The following is a 17,694-nucleotide window of genomic DNA, read 5'->3' on the forward strand; positions in this document are numbered from 1 at the left end:
GATGAGGGTCCAATATTGCTAATGGTTAAAAGGTACTTGTCAGGCTGAAACCACATGCCGGGATGTTTATACTGATATTCTGCTTTCAGTTCCGCCACACCGTCTGAGTTGCCCGAAGGCGCTCTTCGTGAAATAACGTATTCCGCGAATCTATCAAATTAGGACCAAATTTATCGCCTTGCCGAAGGCCCGTTGTACAATACAGTACATATTGACCCATTCCCCAAAAAACTACTTCTAGCTACTTGTATACGATTTATTTATTTATATTTGTATTTATTTAAGGCTATGTACACAGTTTTACGCGAGTGTGCTAAAACTCCCGCGTTAAGTTCTTTATCACAAAATTACCTCTAATTGGAGATCAATACACATAGTCGATAAATCGAGGAATAAACACTACTTCCTGTAAAGCGAAACCACCCGCGTGACTGTAGGCTCTAACTTCTGCCTGATGTTGTCCCTGGCACGAGAACAATCTTTATTTCAAAGAGAACTTCTGATAATAAAATAGAAATTTTGCCGCTTCAAAGACTACTACCCTTCCATATAACCACTTTGGCTAATTTGTTGATCTGTTTAGGTTTCAACGGTAATTTTATCGGAATATAGATAGATAGTACCCGTCTAAAGCTGGCTTTTAAATGTCAAACCGGCTTAGAATAATGGTTATATGGTTTTATATTGCAATAATTCGCCCAATTTTAGAAAGTGATATTCAGGTTTTATACAGAAGGTCTGAGTCTGGTAGTAGAAATGTGGAAACAAGGTATTATTATGGATCATATCGTGTTCTCGGTGGACAGTTTGACTGGACAAATCATATGTAATTGCATACTGAAAACATTGAATAGGAGCACTGTTTGTTTTTCAGTATCCGAGCAAATGGCATGTAGCATATTGCTTTTAAGGTAATTTTGTCAAGGTAGAGTAATTATGCTAAAAATATGCTAAGTATGTTTGCAATTAACAAATTGTTTGATAGTCACCGTATATGAAATCAATGCATTGTTTATCTTTTCCTTCTTGTGGTCACTCGTGCACAATTTGTTGAGCCCTTTTCTTATGTTAGCGCAATGGTGACATTGCTTGGATATTGCTAAATACATCGTAAAACCCAACTCACTAGTTCATATTTTACACGCATAGTAAAATGACATTTCATAACATTTATCAAACTATATTTTTGACATTTGGATTCTGGTTGGGTTTTATTTTCCTTTCTCACTTTTGTCCGCGGTCGGCGCTCCGATATGCATGTCAGATTTCTTGGACATCTGTGGCGAGAATTGATCTTTACTAATCAGTAATTGGTTGATTCCGTTCGCTGACTTGATTGACACATATCATCGTATCACTATTGCGATGAGCGATGCTCATGATGTTGATCACTGGATTGTCTGGTCCTGACTCGATTATGTACAGATTGTCGTCTTGTAGCTGAAGTATTGCTGAGTGCATAGTAAAAGTATACTGATTCGCTCACTTGTTTTGGAATGTGTGTTTTCTTTTCTGCACTTTGCTTTGGCAACATTGCTTCTACCAGACAAGAAACATATACTCTTTATACATAATATCCGATATCAAGTCATCAATCATCGATCAGCGAAGACCATTTTGGGCGTGTTTTCAGAAGCTCTACTTGCATATGTTGCGCATCAATGTTTCGTCTGCAGTAGCACTTTTTGTCTGTCGGCTTTAGTCGTTCTTAATTTCCAGGATTAATATCGATTCTGATACACTATTGATTTAAGGCAGTCAAACACACTACCATGTAATTCTATTTGCAATCTAGTACGGACACTTTCAAGAAGGTTGGATCACAAGAACATTAGTCATCTGCGTCTGGCAAATGTCACGTAGACTCTGTTATTGTCACTATGGAGAAGGCCATCTGTCTTGATGCAAAGCAGTTCCTGGGAAATACATTTAAGCAAAATGCGTTTTTTTTTCGATAAAATCATTCGTAAGTTCGTAAAAACTGTCACGTTTAAAACAAAAAACATAGCGAATGTATATCTTAAAATCATGGATCATCTACTGTGAGATATCCATGCATTATAATATGTTACCTGCATTTAAGAATATCAATGAAAAGCTAATGTTGTAACGGGCAGAATACCATAAGGTATTCTGTGCGACTTTGTCTAAATTAGGTGTATTTTGTGCAGCTTTATTCCAAATTCGTTGAAAGTATTATATGTTATCTGCACTTATTCTATTTTTGGAATGCAGGAGATGTTCAGCTTTGGTTGCGGAAAGGTCGCCTAATACCTTTGCAAACAGAAATGGCTGATCGTTCCACGTTCCACTAGTTACATGTTTGAATATATATATTTATTTATTTGCAGAATGTCACCAATAGCGAAATGCATACCATGCGAAGGAACTTGCAAAAGAATAAAAGAAACTTTCTTGTGTTCCCTTATTTGTTTCCAGGAGTATATTTAATATTTACAGGGCGTCTTACATTCATGCTTGCCTTCAATGATACTATTTTATCGACGGGAAAGGAGCCACAAAGATTAAAAGGATTAGTTGCAGCTGATCCTTGAAGAGGCAAAAGCTTACCATTGTCACTGAATAGTCTGAATAGAAACTCTAATGATAATAATACTCAAAATGTATATGTACCGCTGAGTTAGAACACTACGTGGTTGCTGAAAGCGTACCCAAAAAGTCTGCATAAAACATTCTGTACCTCGAGAATGAATGGACTTACTGACCTCGCCGAGCGTCTTCTTGCTCTACTGAAGTCATTGATGAATTGCTGGTCAAGTCAATCTATTAATTCCTATTAGTACAAAGATATTTCAAGGAGATTCTCTTGGTTGTTTTCTATACACTTTTAAGCTGTTTTCAAAGTTCTTTTAGTCTTGACACAAATACAGAGTCGTAAGCAACACGGGCCAGTCCTTGACGTATTTGTATTTCTAAAAAACCTATTAATTACCTGTTTTGTTGAAACAATCGTCAACATATGTGACAAAAGTTTTGATAACGTGATCTTACACATTTGTCCAAGTAAAAAATCGATTTTACCTGAAAGTGCTGATTTTGATGAGATTTTGTATATGAATTAGAATGGCATCGCCACAACGCAACAGAAATCACCTTCTAGTTGAAACTGTGCAGCAAACATCCACAGTATTTTCAGACATTGTCATTCGTTTTGAACGAGTTTCAAGGTCAAACCAATACGGCACGTCTTGCCTCTGGGACACGGAACATCGCCATTGAAAGAATGCATGCTGGAGATTAACATTCTTCTGTGGCCAGGCGTCTGAATGTTAGTCTGAGCAAGACGTTGGGGGAACATCCGCTAATAGCTGAAGATAGTCCAACTAGCCTAACTAGCATAACAATGCTAAGGTCACCAGAACCGCATTTGCTGTATGTTGCTGTATCATCTGTCATAATAATGACTGACCGCTTCCCTTTTCGCGAACACCTTGTGTCACCACTGATTGTCAGTGCTCTTGTAATGTAATTTCCATAGCTATTTTTTTTCTTTTATGCCAAACAGTGTAGTGAAGACAAGGTATTATTTTGCACTAACGTTCAATATTTAAAATTTTACGTCACAAAGGCAATAATGATAAAAATGTAAAAAGAAACATATTCACCAAATAATGATTGTTCTTATTAATGGCTTTATACAATTTCTCCCGTTCTGTGAAGGCAACCTTTTTATCTGTGCATTTACCCCCGTTTCACTTTTACAATTGAACTGTCAATGTTCAAACGGTCAAGGCAAAGTTCGGAAGTCTTCCTTCATACCCCCACACAGCAGTTGTGGATGGTGTCAATTCCTCAAGCTTGGTGAATATCCAATCAAATAAAAAAGCTAAATGATGGCCAAATAACAAAACATTGATTCCCCCACTGAAACTGATGGTGTGATGTAATGAAGGGAATAGGACCATATGCGCTTGAAGTAGCATTGGTCTTTGATGATGGAGTTCTGACCTACTATTTCACTAATTGACATCAATAGTTAATGCTTTTCTGTATTAACTTTGTTGAGCTACGTGCGACTAATGTGGACATACGTCAGATAACATGACGAATAACGACTAGACACACCATGTTCTGGATTTGCCTTTTTCGTCGATCCATACACATAAGAAATGGATCATTAAGCAAACGGAGTTATACCAATTCAAAACTGAAATCAATAGCATAAAAAGAATATGTTTGTTTGTTTGAGGGATATAACTCTATACGCCGTGACGTTTGGGAATAGCTAGGGTAAATTTACCAATTAATATTTTCATGATCAATTCAATGAACTGCTAAATGAGAGACATGATACATTATTTCGATCAATGAAGACAGTGCCCAGTGGTTCGTACATCCATTGCTCTGTCATGACCAGACACAGACTCACTCATGACATTCAAATGATTTCCTATAAGTAGAGATGATATGTATGTCACGTGGTTTTGCGATGGACGCTTCGTATCCAGAAGATGTGAAGGCCAGACCAACAAATCTTGTAACGACATGAGTAATTAGGGTATGGGCGGTTTCTACATCATCCTAATCTCGTAATGATATGACGTGTACCGAGTTCACATGTATGTGTGCCCTTCCAATAAGCGTATGCCTGATCTGCTTGCGTAACATGTGATACATTGTCATCAAGAACATCAGATATAAATCAACTCAAATAATGCTGATTATTTCATTAATTATAGTAATATACAGTACGGTTCAAAAGAACGTTATGGTGGCATATTGAAATACTAGATAAAGAAAACATTTCTAATGAACTCATTTTCTACTAACGAAAAACTGTTTGCTTAACATGATACATTGTCAGAACATTGCAATACATTAATCAAACCAAATAAGAATTTGATTTTCATAAGGAATATACAAAGTACGTTTCAAAAGAATCTCATTGATAGACGTTGGTGACACACTGATGTCCTAGGCAAAAAAAACCCAACATATTTTGTAACTCTCTACCTGTACATTCTGATCCTCTTTTGTGTGCAATAAGGGGTGTCCGTCTAAGGTGTGTGAGTCGGGAAAAGTCTATTTTCATTCCATATGAACATGCGCATGCTAGGACTGCCACCACCACTGTCACTTCTAGCCTAAAGGGCACAGTCATCTGAAATAAAAGAAAAGTATCGTTAAATGTTATAATTATACAAGGACATTAAGAAAGAGGTCTGATGTAACATATGTTATAATATGTAATCCCAAATATAACATATTGTACATCGTCAAATGTTGTTCGCATAATAATGTAATCAGAAATTCATTTAGGAAAGCATTGAGTATTGTCATTTATGGTTTTAGGTCCAATATAACGAGGCCCTTTCCAGGTCAAAAACGTTAGTTTACATAATGACAATAGTCGGAATATCTGCATTTTCTATCCGTTACATAGAAGTGGAACCTATTGTTCCTGGACCCGCTACACAAAGCATTCATAACCTTACGACCTGCCGTAACTCTACGGTTTATCACAGGCATGCGAAAATGTCATAGCGCTACGAACGCGTTCTGGATCGTACTCACGTACTCACTATTAATGACAACTTTGAACATGTTGTCTAAACTTACTTTTATCTAAAGAAACACATTCCTTTAACATGTCATGCAGGATACAACCGGTGTGATAGTTAATGGTGATGAAGCTTTGCTTATAGATTGCAAGATTATGTCTACAAATGACGTCGTTATTTGAGAACTGACTTCACTATTTTGCTTTCACAGACGTAAACGTCGGTGTGCAGTCCAACTGCATCCCATTTTAACACATCACCTTTTTTCAAACAATTCCCACTGAAAAGGTGTAAACAGTCATAGCAATATTGTTCATTTCAACAGGGCAACACAGGGCACGTCGGCCATGACATCAAGAATCAGTAATCTGATTAATTAATCTAAGTAAACCTGTTTTCGGTTTATGGCAACATGAATTACTTGGGAAGTCAATCAAAATGCCACCAATACACATGTAGTTGACATGTGGGGACACATCGTCATGTGATTGTCTTTGATTACCACATAATGCATCATTTACAAGAAGCTCTGAAAGAAGATTGATCAAAACAATTGTCATCAAAATGCTGAGGTACAAAGGCATTAATCCGAGGCCAATTTTGACTGATGCGCCAATTTGTACAGTAATATGTAGAATTAAACAAATTTCGAACCATTACCATTGAATAATACATATGTGGACTGGTACGAACCCAATTCAACAATGGAGGTCAATAATTTTAGGACCACACTTGTGCATTATCCTCTGAATAATTGAGGAATGACCAGCCGCACCTGGGTCTCTAATGCACAGCTACAATGGGTGATATACGCTGTATGGTTCTTCTGCTAGAGAACAATGGCTGACAATGCTGGTTCTTAAACCTTGCATCCTGGTTGTCAAGTTTTAATCGATCCGTATCACTGGTAGGGAGCAGTCACTTAGCAAGTGCTTTTATGACGTTGTACGTTCTTGGTCCATAGCTTAAGACACTGAAATTGGTTGTTTCACTGATCTAAAACTGCTGCCAATGATCAGCAATATTGTCGAATCAAATAGTTCAATTACAGTTACTTGTCATTTTGGTGACTGCTTTGCTTCATGAAACGTTATGCTATTGTCAACATTGGTAAAGCGTTTAAATTGACACTTCTCGCTCCATAAGTCGAAAATACAACTCACTGTTGGGGGACATTTTTACTTTAATAGAAACAAAAATGGTTTGGTTTAACGTGTCTCTTCTGCTGTAACACACGTTTCGTTAATGACATGCTGTGGCAATATTTTGAAGATTTGTTTTAAGATAAACTATTAAACATTTATTATCTTCATCTCATAATCCCATGTACCACTCGTTCCAGCTTAAAGTACATTATGATATAATCCTGGACCTACAACATTATAGAACATTCACACCCAATGCTAGTTCAGTGCATTCACTCGCAAAAATAGTGAGTGAGTGAATATTGTTTTACGTCGCTTTTAGGAATATGCCAGCAATATCACGCTGGGTACACAAGACATGGGCTTCACACATTGTACCCATGAGGAGAATCGAACCTGTGTCGAGAGAACGCTGTAACCCGACCTTCTCCATTCACACGAAAACATTTGTACATTCATATGCCACGCATGACCATTCTCATTCAACAACAGTCTAATAGATTATATTCTCTCAGTGTCTGAAATATTGCAATGAAACTTTCAACATCAGCCCAGTGTCTGACTGTAATAATTCTCATATACGATACGTTCTTGTATGAAAATAGTCTTCATAAGATGCTCATAACGAAATAATTCATTTTTCTTCCAGCTCGAAAATTATGATTAAAATTCAAATCTGCTTAACTCTAATGTCATGGACCTCCTCTTCCGTTCAACCTCACAACTTCTGGGGATTCCCTTGGGGTGTGACTCTTTTCAGTTCACGGTTATATAGACATTTGGCATGACCACAGCTTTATAAAACCAGAAACATTTGGATATCAACAGCAAACGACGCCAAGTCTTTTCCTCGGGGTTCATTAGGATTAAGCTATAAACATTCCCCAAGCCGGCAGCTGATCAGATGCATTCATTACTTCCAGTCGTACATCGATGTATCTTCGTCTCTTGATTTCTTAAGACGATCGATTTTTCACAACAGTGGGAAATTATGTTAGGCTTTCTATGTATTTATGTACGTTTACATAGCAGACGTCCGATATTGAATGTTTTGTGATGTTAAACGTAAGAAGACCAGTATTGCAAACGAGCCATGTGTAAAGATACAATGATCAAAACCAGTTATCAATACTCGACGTCTCGGAAACAAACAGCTACAGGGCGCCATGAAAATACCTTTCTCGCTCTTTATGTTCTTAAGTGGAAAGCCAATATCAGGATGTTCTCTTTTGGTAACAGGCATGCGAACATATCAAGACTGTATATGAGTTTGTTAATTGAATCTTGATGTACGACAGCATGTACCGAGGATGACCATGGCTTTATGGAGGATTCGTAAAATACAGAACAGTATCACCCTTTCCAATATGGTATATGTGTCAGGTGTGTAGTACTTAAAGTAAGTAAGTAAAACAGTCGTAGCTTCTTCAATCCTATTTCGGTTTGGTAAAACGAACACGTTGGTACATTAAAATAAAGCCAAAACATCAGAAACTTTGAACAGCTACCACTTTAGTTTGCTTAGAGGAAAGCATATCTCCAAAACAGACGTTTCCTGGTACAAGAGAGTAGACATGTGTTGATCCCTTAAAATGTTCCGAAACACACTCATCGACTTCTGAAAACAACAAATTGCATTTATTCGTAAGTGTAAACACAGTTGCTAAAACTTGCTAGAATCAATGTAAACTACTGGCTGATTAGGGACAAACGAGGAGGAAGTCCACTGTGAGTGAGGGAGTGAGTGAGTTTAGTTTTAGACTGCTTTTAGCAATATTCCAGCAATATCACGGCTGGGGACACCAGAAATGGGCTTCACATATAGTACCCATGTTGAGACTCGAACACGGGTCTTCGTCGTGATGAGAGAACGCTTTAACCGCTAGGCTACAGCCAAAAGTCAACTGTGACGAAGATCGTCTTTGTTCACCATAGGAAACTTTCTAAACTTTCTCGTGCGAGAATACTTGGATGAGTAATGAATCCAAACTGAACAGAGTTTTAACACACTGGACAACCACATTCACCGAGAGCGGAAGAACACCCGAGAAATGTGACTGATTTTGCCAGTCCACTGAAACATTCCCATCCTTGACACTACAGCATTATTTGGGATTTTTCATTTTTCCGATGTAATTTTGTTATAATCCCCATGTGATACTCAAGTAACTGATCTGTCTTAGCAGGATAAAGATTGCCTTCTCACAGCTGTCAGACCGAGGATGGAGTAGTTTTGAGATATAGTAGTTTTGGGACATTGCCCATAAAAGTAGGTCGTCATCAGTATGACATTCTTTTGTGAATATAGAACTGAAAGAGCGTTTGCTGCACTGATGGTAGTTAGAGTTAAATAATTTTTAAAAAGATCCATTAATACAGCCTGTCTTTGATGTCAGCTTTCTTTAATAAATCAATCAGGTTTTGGCCACGTTATAATTCATTTCACAAATATATAGTTATATTTATCGATGGATGACAGCACGACACTAAAAAGATCAAATGTTATGTTAGATATATGACAAGGAAATAAAAGCGGAAAAATCAGATGGCTTCTCTTTGAAGAATAAAATGCTTTCAAAATCAAAACATACAAAGGGACATAAAGTTGATTTCCGTCAGCAAAGAAGTAGCTACACAATCTCTTACGCAGGTGTTTTCAGTTCTGTCCCTTACACCCAGATGAGACCAACGATATTTATAGCAGCTAATCACCACATGGGTAGATGGCAAAAGTGAAACAGAAGCTATCTGATGTTATGCTAATTAAAGATCGTACATTGCTATCAATAAATCTTAATCATCTGCAGTGTTTGATCCTATTGTTGTTAACATACGAATACGTCTTTGTATTTGTGAATAAACCATTATGGTAAAATTCGTGATCCAGCTGAAAAGGTCAGTAGAGTGAGGGCATCATGAGAAAACAGTCAGAGTCAAAGTTCCTTTTTCGAACTGAACTTGTTTTCAGATGGGAATTTCAGAATATGAAGTGCTCAGACAAGACGCATGGAAATATTCTGAGGAAAAAATAAGAGATCACATGAAAGCACAAATATTCCTTGTTTTTTACCATTTTTTTCACAACCTATGCAGTACAAAGCTTGTGAAGAAACCTGGAAAAAAATAAAGGAACACTTGCCCTTTCATGTGATCCTTTATTTCTGTCCCTGTGTGTGAATATGCAATGCTCAGGTGTGGCTGTTACATATACCGGGATATGAAATGCTCAGACATGATCCTTCTGCATATCTGAATATTTATCTGCTCAGGTGTGATGCTTTCATTATGCAATTCTCAGGCATGTCATTTCCATATATCTGAATATACAATGCTCAGTGCTCAATGCCAGGTGAGTCTTTATATATCGGAATATGAAAACCTCAGGCATATCATCTCTTTATATCGGCATATGTAGTGTTCGGGTGTGATACTTTAATATATCAGAATATGCAATGCCAATGCGTGTCTTTTTCCATATATCAAAATGTGCCATCCTCTCGTGTGATTCTCTTTCATATATCCCAACATGCATTTTTCTAGTATCGCATCCTTTATCCATCCAATGATGAGACGCCCTAGACATTAAACACATCATCTGAATGTTGTTTTTTGCAATTCCATGAAAGACTATAAGGAACTTTGAAATATGAAAATGTATGATTACAATTAATAATACAAAGCTTAGTAGAACAAATCCTCAGGTGTCTAACAGACCGCATCATGTGATGGAATAGATTTTTAATCAAATAATCACACAGGCGCTCCCTAAAGTAGGATCAATGTTCACTATTCACCTGTCAATGCCATATTGAGAGTTACTCTGGTATGAAGGGAGCCGAAGGCGTTAACTAAGCTTGTGTAACAGACAGGGACTACTGAAGCGTGTGTGTTTGGGACGGGACAATTGGGAAGGGTCGGGGGTCTTGAAAGCAGGAACATGTCATTGATGCACCGGAATGCCCCAGACGTTAGTCTTTGCCAGTATTCCATATTATACCAGCGTTTAATTTCCGCTACACGTTCATACGCACCGGACTATTGCACGCAAAATTCAATGGAACATCGCAGTAATCGAAACAATCAATATGAAACGCATTTCTAGACATTTCACGAAATTAAAAAGTACAAGTTAGGTCGAAAAGTGTGACGGTGATATCACCTTGCTTTGTGCCTACAAAATGTGGGCTAATGGACAGTCAAATCCAGATTACCGCTATGATGTTTTCTCTGAAACTATGGCTCCTCTGTTTGTGCTGACTGATGTCTGTTGACCAAGCAATCAGCGGTGTCTCATGTAAAGCTTCCGTGACATTAATGTTAATTAAGCCATATCCACTCCTCTGACAGAACTTCTGTACTTTCAGCCTTGCTCGGATCAATGGTTGAAGTGTTTGAAATAATTGATTGGGTCAGAATTGAAGCCAGCAGTTCATCTGTTTACTACTCACTCAATTACTGGACATGTTACCGGTTTACGTGTCCTTTTCGCACCTCCATACACTTTGACAGTTTGGCCATTCGCATGAATTTTATAAGCGTCAACATTTTTCTTGAGATAATGCTTGAGGTAAAGATAGAACTATTAAATGGACAGTACACTGCCAGGCAAATGAAAGGATACCTCCATGTCTGATGGTAAGAAAAATAGAAAAGAAACAGTTATTCTGACGTAATCGTTACAAATATAAAAATCGTCTTTTGAACCTTTATTTGGACGACTCATTGTAGCCCAGTGACACTTTCAAAATGTTTGTAATTGTTTGGTTCAATCCAGTTTTCAAATGTATTCTCTGTTTTGACCACCAATTTCTGTTCAATTGTTTTTTTTTTTCTGACAATGAAGGAGTGGTGGTCTATCACATGGGGGAACTATATACCACAGCCGTTGCAGTCTGTTCTTCTTAGATTCGACGGAAGGACTTCTGCCTCCTTGGTTTGTCAGCCTGTGTTTGTACAAATGTGGCCTGTGGGCTTTCCCACCAGATGAAACTGACACGCCCCCGGTAAAATTAACTTGGCTTTATAATGAACACATTTTACCACGATGCTCACTAATACATGTTATATGTCCACAAATAGAGTGCACTTTATGACAGATTTGTGTGTGACTGGAGCTGGGCGATACCACTGTTTATGACGACCAAAGTAATCTACGTTAACAATGATTAATCACTCAAAAAATCATTTCATATATCCTTTTTACGCTATCGCCAAAAGAGAAAAAAAGCTTCCACAATGACCGCCGGAATGACAGAATGGCATCGATGAAACATAATGCTGGTTCACATTTATTCTCTAATGTAATTGAATGAACCCACGTTCCAATGAGCATTCTTGAGAACAATTCATCATTTTTAAGTACCACTCTTCGCGGATATTTTTTCCTTTCTGAGTTGTTTAATAATTCCTTGAAACGTTGCACTTCTTGCCTGTCTCAAACCCATGAGCAGGAGGTCGACACTGAAATGGTACATTCGGTAAATATACTTTCTTTAGTCATATGCTGAATAAAGTCGAGATAATGTCTATGTTGCCATGTTGTTTTGGGGAAATTATCCCGTTAATGTGATTCTTTACTGTCCCCATCAACATCCACTCTCACCCACCATCCAAAAAATCAATAGGTGTGTTCATTAAACGACATTGTTCTTTCACATATGAGTACATTATGGATTAAATGCATGCTGATTTCATTCATGTGCATGCTGGATACCATGATATCATACGGAAGAACTCTAAACATAAGGAATATGAGAATCTACATGTCTTGTTGTATATCAGAGCGGGAGACTAATTATACCCTTTGTGATATCCACTACGTATTCCATGCCAAACAAGAAATAATAGTAGCCTAAGGGATTCCTCACGCTTTGTTGAACATCTCGACCAGTGTCTGCTATGAGCTCCTTGTCTTGACAATAGATCAGCACAGTGTTAGATATATTACTTGGAAAGACTGAAATATTCGGAATATAACCTTTTCTATTTCCGCTTTCGACACCTTGAAAAATGTTTCAGGAGAAGTGATACCACGTGCAGTATAACTTTGGTCTGATTGTAAAGTCAGTTTAGGGTCAAAATCGTACTATTTCAGGTGTTTTCAAGATCAGTAATCAAATGGAAATGGAGAATTGGTGAGATGAGATTGTTTCATGAGGGACTCGAAACTCTAGTGGATTACAGCATACCAGGTTACCATGATACGTAGTAATGAGCAGAGTAACCAACTGTAATCTTACGTGCCAGTCTGTCGCTGAAAAATGGACGATAGGGCGACATTCACGAAACGCAAAGAGTAAACGATACTAACTGCACAAATCAATCAATTCAATAACTGTGATCAAACTCTTATAAATCCCATGTGTGGGACAAACACTCGTTATCTGAGGAGTGTTGGGTGTGTGACAAAACTGGACTGAATCACACAAACATAACGGCACTTATCTCCATAACCATTAGTCATATCACACATTCTCATCTCTATAAACACAACTGAATAAAGAATCCTTGGATATACACATTTGTCTATCAGCATCGTTAGTGCAAAAGATTTGATATCGTTGTGTCAATAACTTCGGTACATATTTAAACAGGAGACTTTTGTAAGAATATGCGTGAAACATTTCTTGACAGTTCAAACTCATGACAATTGTTCATTCTAAGCTCAGTTTCATGAGTTACTTTCTAAAATAGGACGGTCAGCGGGTCATTTGGTTTTGACACTACCTTGAAGAAGACATGTTCCAATGTGTTAGACATGGCCATGTAATGGCTAGATAAACGCGTTGCAAGACGACTCTGATCTCCACACTGACAGCCATTAGTAAAGAACTTTGTATGCAACAGCGAACTGCATGTACGTCTAATGTATGTACACTGGCCTGGGTCCGATTTGAACAAATGGTGAAGAAGGACCTCTGGATGAAAGGAAACTATTAAAAGACATCCATTACACTACGCGTTATATTTGACAAAGGCATGACCATTACATTCCACTATCTTCACGCACGGCTTAACATCGGATCTGGAACTGCTGTTCCCTCACAACACGCTTGGCGCTGGACCAAAGGCAGTTTACTGAAGCGGAATCTTATTTACTTAGTCTTTACTTGAGAGGCAACAGAATGAAGACCTGGCCAGCGCTGTAAGTGTTCGGGGAGGATCGAAAATGTAATATTAACGTACAATCCTTTGCTCATTTCTCCAAGGTTACAGACAGCGTAATAAGATTTACATGTGCCGAAGGAAACTACTTCGCAAGAAAATACAATGGCGAAATTTGACGCAGACACAGAATCTGTTCCCAGCGTCTCTCCATTGTGTTGCATAACATGGAGCTGGGCAAATGTCACTGGCGCATGTGTGTGTTCAGGTCCCATACAGCAAGGCAATTTGTGACGTAATTCGACACAACTTAACTTGGTAGATGCTCGCACGTGAATCTCTCTCTCTCTCTCTCTCTCTCTCTGTGTGTGTGTGAGAGAGAGAGAGATCGAGATCGGGGTGGGGGTGAGGGGTCTTGTGGAGGTAGGCAACAAGTGACGTCTTTTTAGAACACGTATTCAAGCGAACCATCATCTCTTGGAGTGTTACACCTCCAACTTCCCTACGGATACAGATGTAGCTCGATTGGGTAAGATATTTGCATCCCGGACTGTGATTATTCCTTCAGGGTTTTAAGTGAAGGGAAAAACTACTCCGTTGCAAACAGCGTGACTCCGCCTTACATGACAGGAATACATTGGACTCACAGATTACTGTTCAATGCCACGTCCTTTGCAGTCAAGATCCCGTGATCGTTGCTTCGAATACGAGATAAAAGATCCTATATGCACCAAGCCAGTGCCTCAAAACGGTTATAGTGAGCACATGGAAGGAACTGCCACATTTGACATACCAGTGGCAAAAGCATGTCCTGTACAATCATTTGTTTTCGCGTGATCATTTGAAGTGTTTTCGAAGCGAGCGTTTCACGTGTCGTAGCATGTGTTTGTGCAATCGATAGGGTAAGGTACGTCCACTTTCTCACGATCACCTATAGTCACAATAAACAGACATCTGATTCATTTGATGCTGCCAAAGTGGTACTATGCACTCCGCCTTTAGTGGTTAGTGGAAAAGTCTTAATTACAATAGGTTACTTTCAGGCGTTATTTATTTGACGTAGAATACCAACATGTTTAAAGGGCGTTAAACAGCAGTTCACCTGGGTTTGATTCCCCACATCTGAAGCCCATTTCTGGTGATAAAGATATTGCTTGAATATTCTCAAAAGCTAAAGCTAGAGTCACTACTACTCTACATGTAGGGGATATATTACTATATACACCGAAGGTGGTGGATTTAATTACAAATACGATAAAACATATATATCACTATAACCAAGTTGTTTATAACCATTCGAACATCCCTACCTTAAATCTCTAACAAAAGTTACTATAAATAGCTCAGACAAAATACATACTACTCCGTGGAACATTTAGCTACATTAGGAGTACGTCTCGTCCATTATAAATATTTGAGCTACCTAGATGTCGACGATAAAGTAATCACAGGCTGCACACTAGAGATGTAATATGTTCTAGTACAGAGACTCGCCTCCTTCACCAGGAAGACCAAGACAGAATTAGATGTCCAACCGTGAACAGAAACAATAAATCCCGGGTCGTACAACAGGTCCCCAGGGGTCACAAAAGTTGTACTCATGACGTCATAGTCTCCGAATCGCCTTCCGACACATGTTACACAAGGTCTCGGAGCCTATTTTCGACGTGGAAAAAAGTTATGAGATGCTTTTCCCATCATGGTTGTGTACGTCTTCAGATAAAAATGATAAAGTGACTGGGTCAGGACACCAGAGGGTTTTCAATAACCTCCCGAGCCTGGGGTTAATGGAGCCCCGGATCCAGACAGTAGCCCTCGGTCATGTGTGAAAGTGAGCCATGTATCATCTGATAGATGTTGATCAATCCGACACGTCATCCATGTAACCATCCAGACCCAAACTTCAGACAACCTTTAATATCTGTTTGCATCAAGGACTGGCTGTTTTATTGTCCATAATTTGAAAGAGCGCAGTACAGGACTGTCACTGTTAGTCAGAGCCTTGTGAGTGACTCTGAATCCAGTTTGACTCCTCTTTGGTGTTTATTTGCGGAAACACCCAAAGACATGCTTAACACGGACTATCATGGAAAATGTAAGCCCATGATACCTCTTAGCCATGGTAGCTAAACACTTTCATAAAGGACGTACATGGTAATAAGCGCCATCAAAATCAGACCCATGTTTAAATTCAAAATAATTGTGTTTAGTATTAAAATTGGTGTGTCTGTATAGAACTAAAACCAATAAATATTCATTTGCTTTGGAGAAGATCTTTTGGCAGTACTGCAACGACATAACCTTATTAGTACTTGTTGGGACTTAAAATTCACTCAATCATATTTTTTATAATCTCACACAGCGACGTATTCTCAAACTGACACATCAGAATACTAAATGTGCAAAAGAAAGTTCTAAGCTTGTAATCAATGGTCTAAAGCTCTGGATATGAGTTCGGTAATCCTGCAGTTTGTTAACCATCCCCGTTCTTGAATGAACGGCTTTTCGTGCTCGGTATGAAGAATTCTTAACACATCACAGCATAGACGCATTCATTTCATACCCTACGAATAATATTCATTTCATCATTAAATAATGTTTCAGAAACAACACTAAACGTAAAATCACATTGCACGGTTATCTAATCAGAGCACGCAAACACATTAGACATCATCACCATGCTTTCTGTTTGCTGATTTTATCACAGTTTTGGAGAGTTATAAAGCCGACATTCAGAGATCTTTGACTGCAATAATGTTAATCGCTGTATGTTGTTTTTCACCTGAGCTTCACATTCAACCAGGGGAACTAATTACCCGTAAACACACAAAGACTCTGTTGCGATTACGAACTGATTTAACAGATAACCCTGTTGACAAATCAATCGTTAGCTGGCGGCATGGACTGGGTATACCTCAACGGGTACGTGGGCGATACGTAGGCACACAGTACACATACTTACTGAAATAAACATTTTTTTAATTCAGTCAATACGTGGGATGGCATGATGAGTCAGAAACATGCAGGCGTATGAGTGTTGAAACATCCTTGTAAATAGTAGAGGGGTCATTATGTGAATGGTAGGTGGTAGATGTCCACGGAATCAGCTACTGAGTGTGTGGGTGTCAGTGTGTACATTTAGTTAAACATTATGAACATATTACATTTATGTGCTTCATTAGATTGTCCTGTTACGTGTGAGTCAAACATGACGATACAATGCGATTCCATGACGTCATGATGCAATGGAGAAGTTAATGAGATAGCCTAAACCTAAGGCGCACACCTCAATTGTTTTGTATGGCATATGAAAAGATCAGGGTTAAAACGTGGTAAATACTTAGGAGGTTGTGTTGTAAGGTTTTACAGTGAGATACTTGTAACTATAATTTTAATCTGAGTCGATCCACAACTGTTTCGCTGTAATACCATCACAACAGTACGCGGACAAGTTGCGATTAAGAAACATTAGGACGTTCAATAGTTCCTGGTACATTGCTTTGTGATTGTAGCTGAGGGAATTGGTTAACGTTTTAACCCGAATAAAGATCTTCTGGAAGCATAGAATACATATAAAAATGTCTGTAAACTGAGACACCGTCCCTATGGTACCCTAACGAAGAGGAGCACTGCATGCACTCATCTGGAACTGCATTTAATAGACTGGTCCCTTTGAGAATCCACATTTGGACCTACTTCTAATTCTGTGCTTTGTGCATTATGGAAAATCGATGAAACTGCGTTAAAATATGAACACTGGCCGCGGCACGCCCTTGTTTTTATATAACACAATACAATCGGAATTCGTTTGAAGAACAAGAAAGGAAATGGACATGCTGTTTATGACACAATAAGTTTTTTTGTAGAGGAAATATTTCATGTGACAAAACATTTCGCAACATTTCGTTCCCACAGGCCCTTTC

The 17,694-nt window shown here is 38.4% G+C and overlaps 1 protein-coding gene across 1 annotated transcript in view; it reads right to left on the reverse strand.

Annotated features, from left to right (window-relative positions):
* Positions 1–17,694, reverse strand: part of LOC137293922 (neuropeptide prohormone-4-like) — a 41,249-nt gene that overhangs the window by 10,389 nt on the left and 13,166 nt on the right. The window contains exon 2 of the mRNA XM_067824768.1: positions 4,975–5,122. Within this exon, the coding sequence (XP_067680869.1) occupies positions 4,975–5,122 (148 nt within the window). The remainder of the gene's footprint in view (positions 1–4,974; positions 5,123–17,694) is intronic.

The sequence above is a fragment of the Haliotis asinina genome, chromosome 8 (assembly GCF_037392515.1).
Source record: "Haliotis asinina isolate JCU_RB_2024 chromosome 8, JCU_Hal_asi_v2, whole genome shotgun sequence".
NCBI classification, from domain to species: domain Eukaryota; kingdom Metazoa; phylum Mollusca; class Gastropoda; order Lepetellida; family Haliotidae; genus Haliotis; species Haliotis asinina.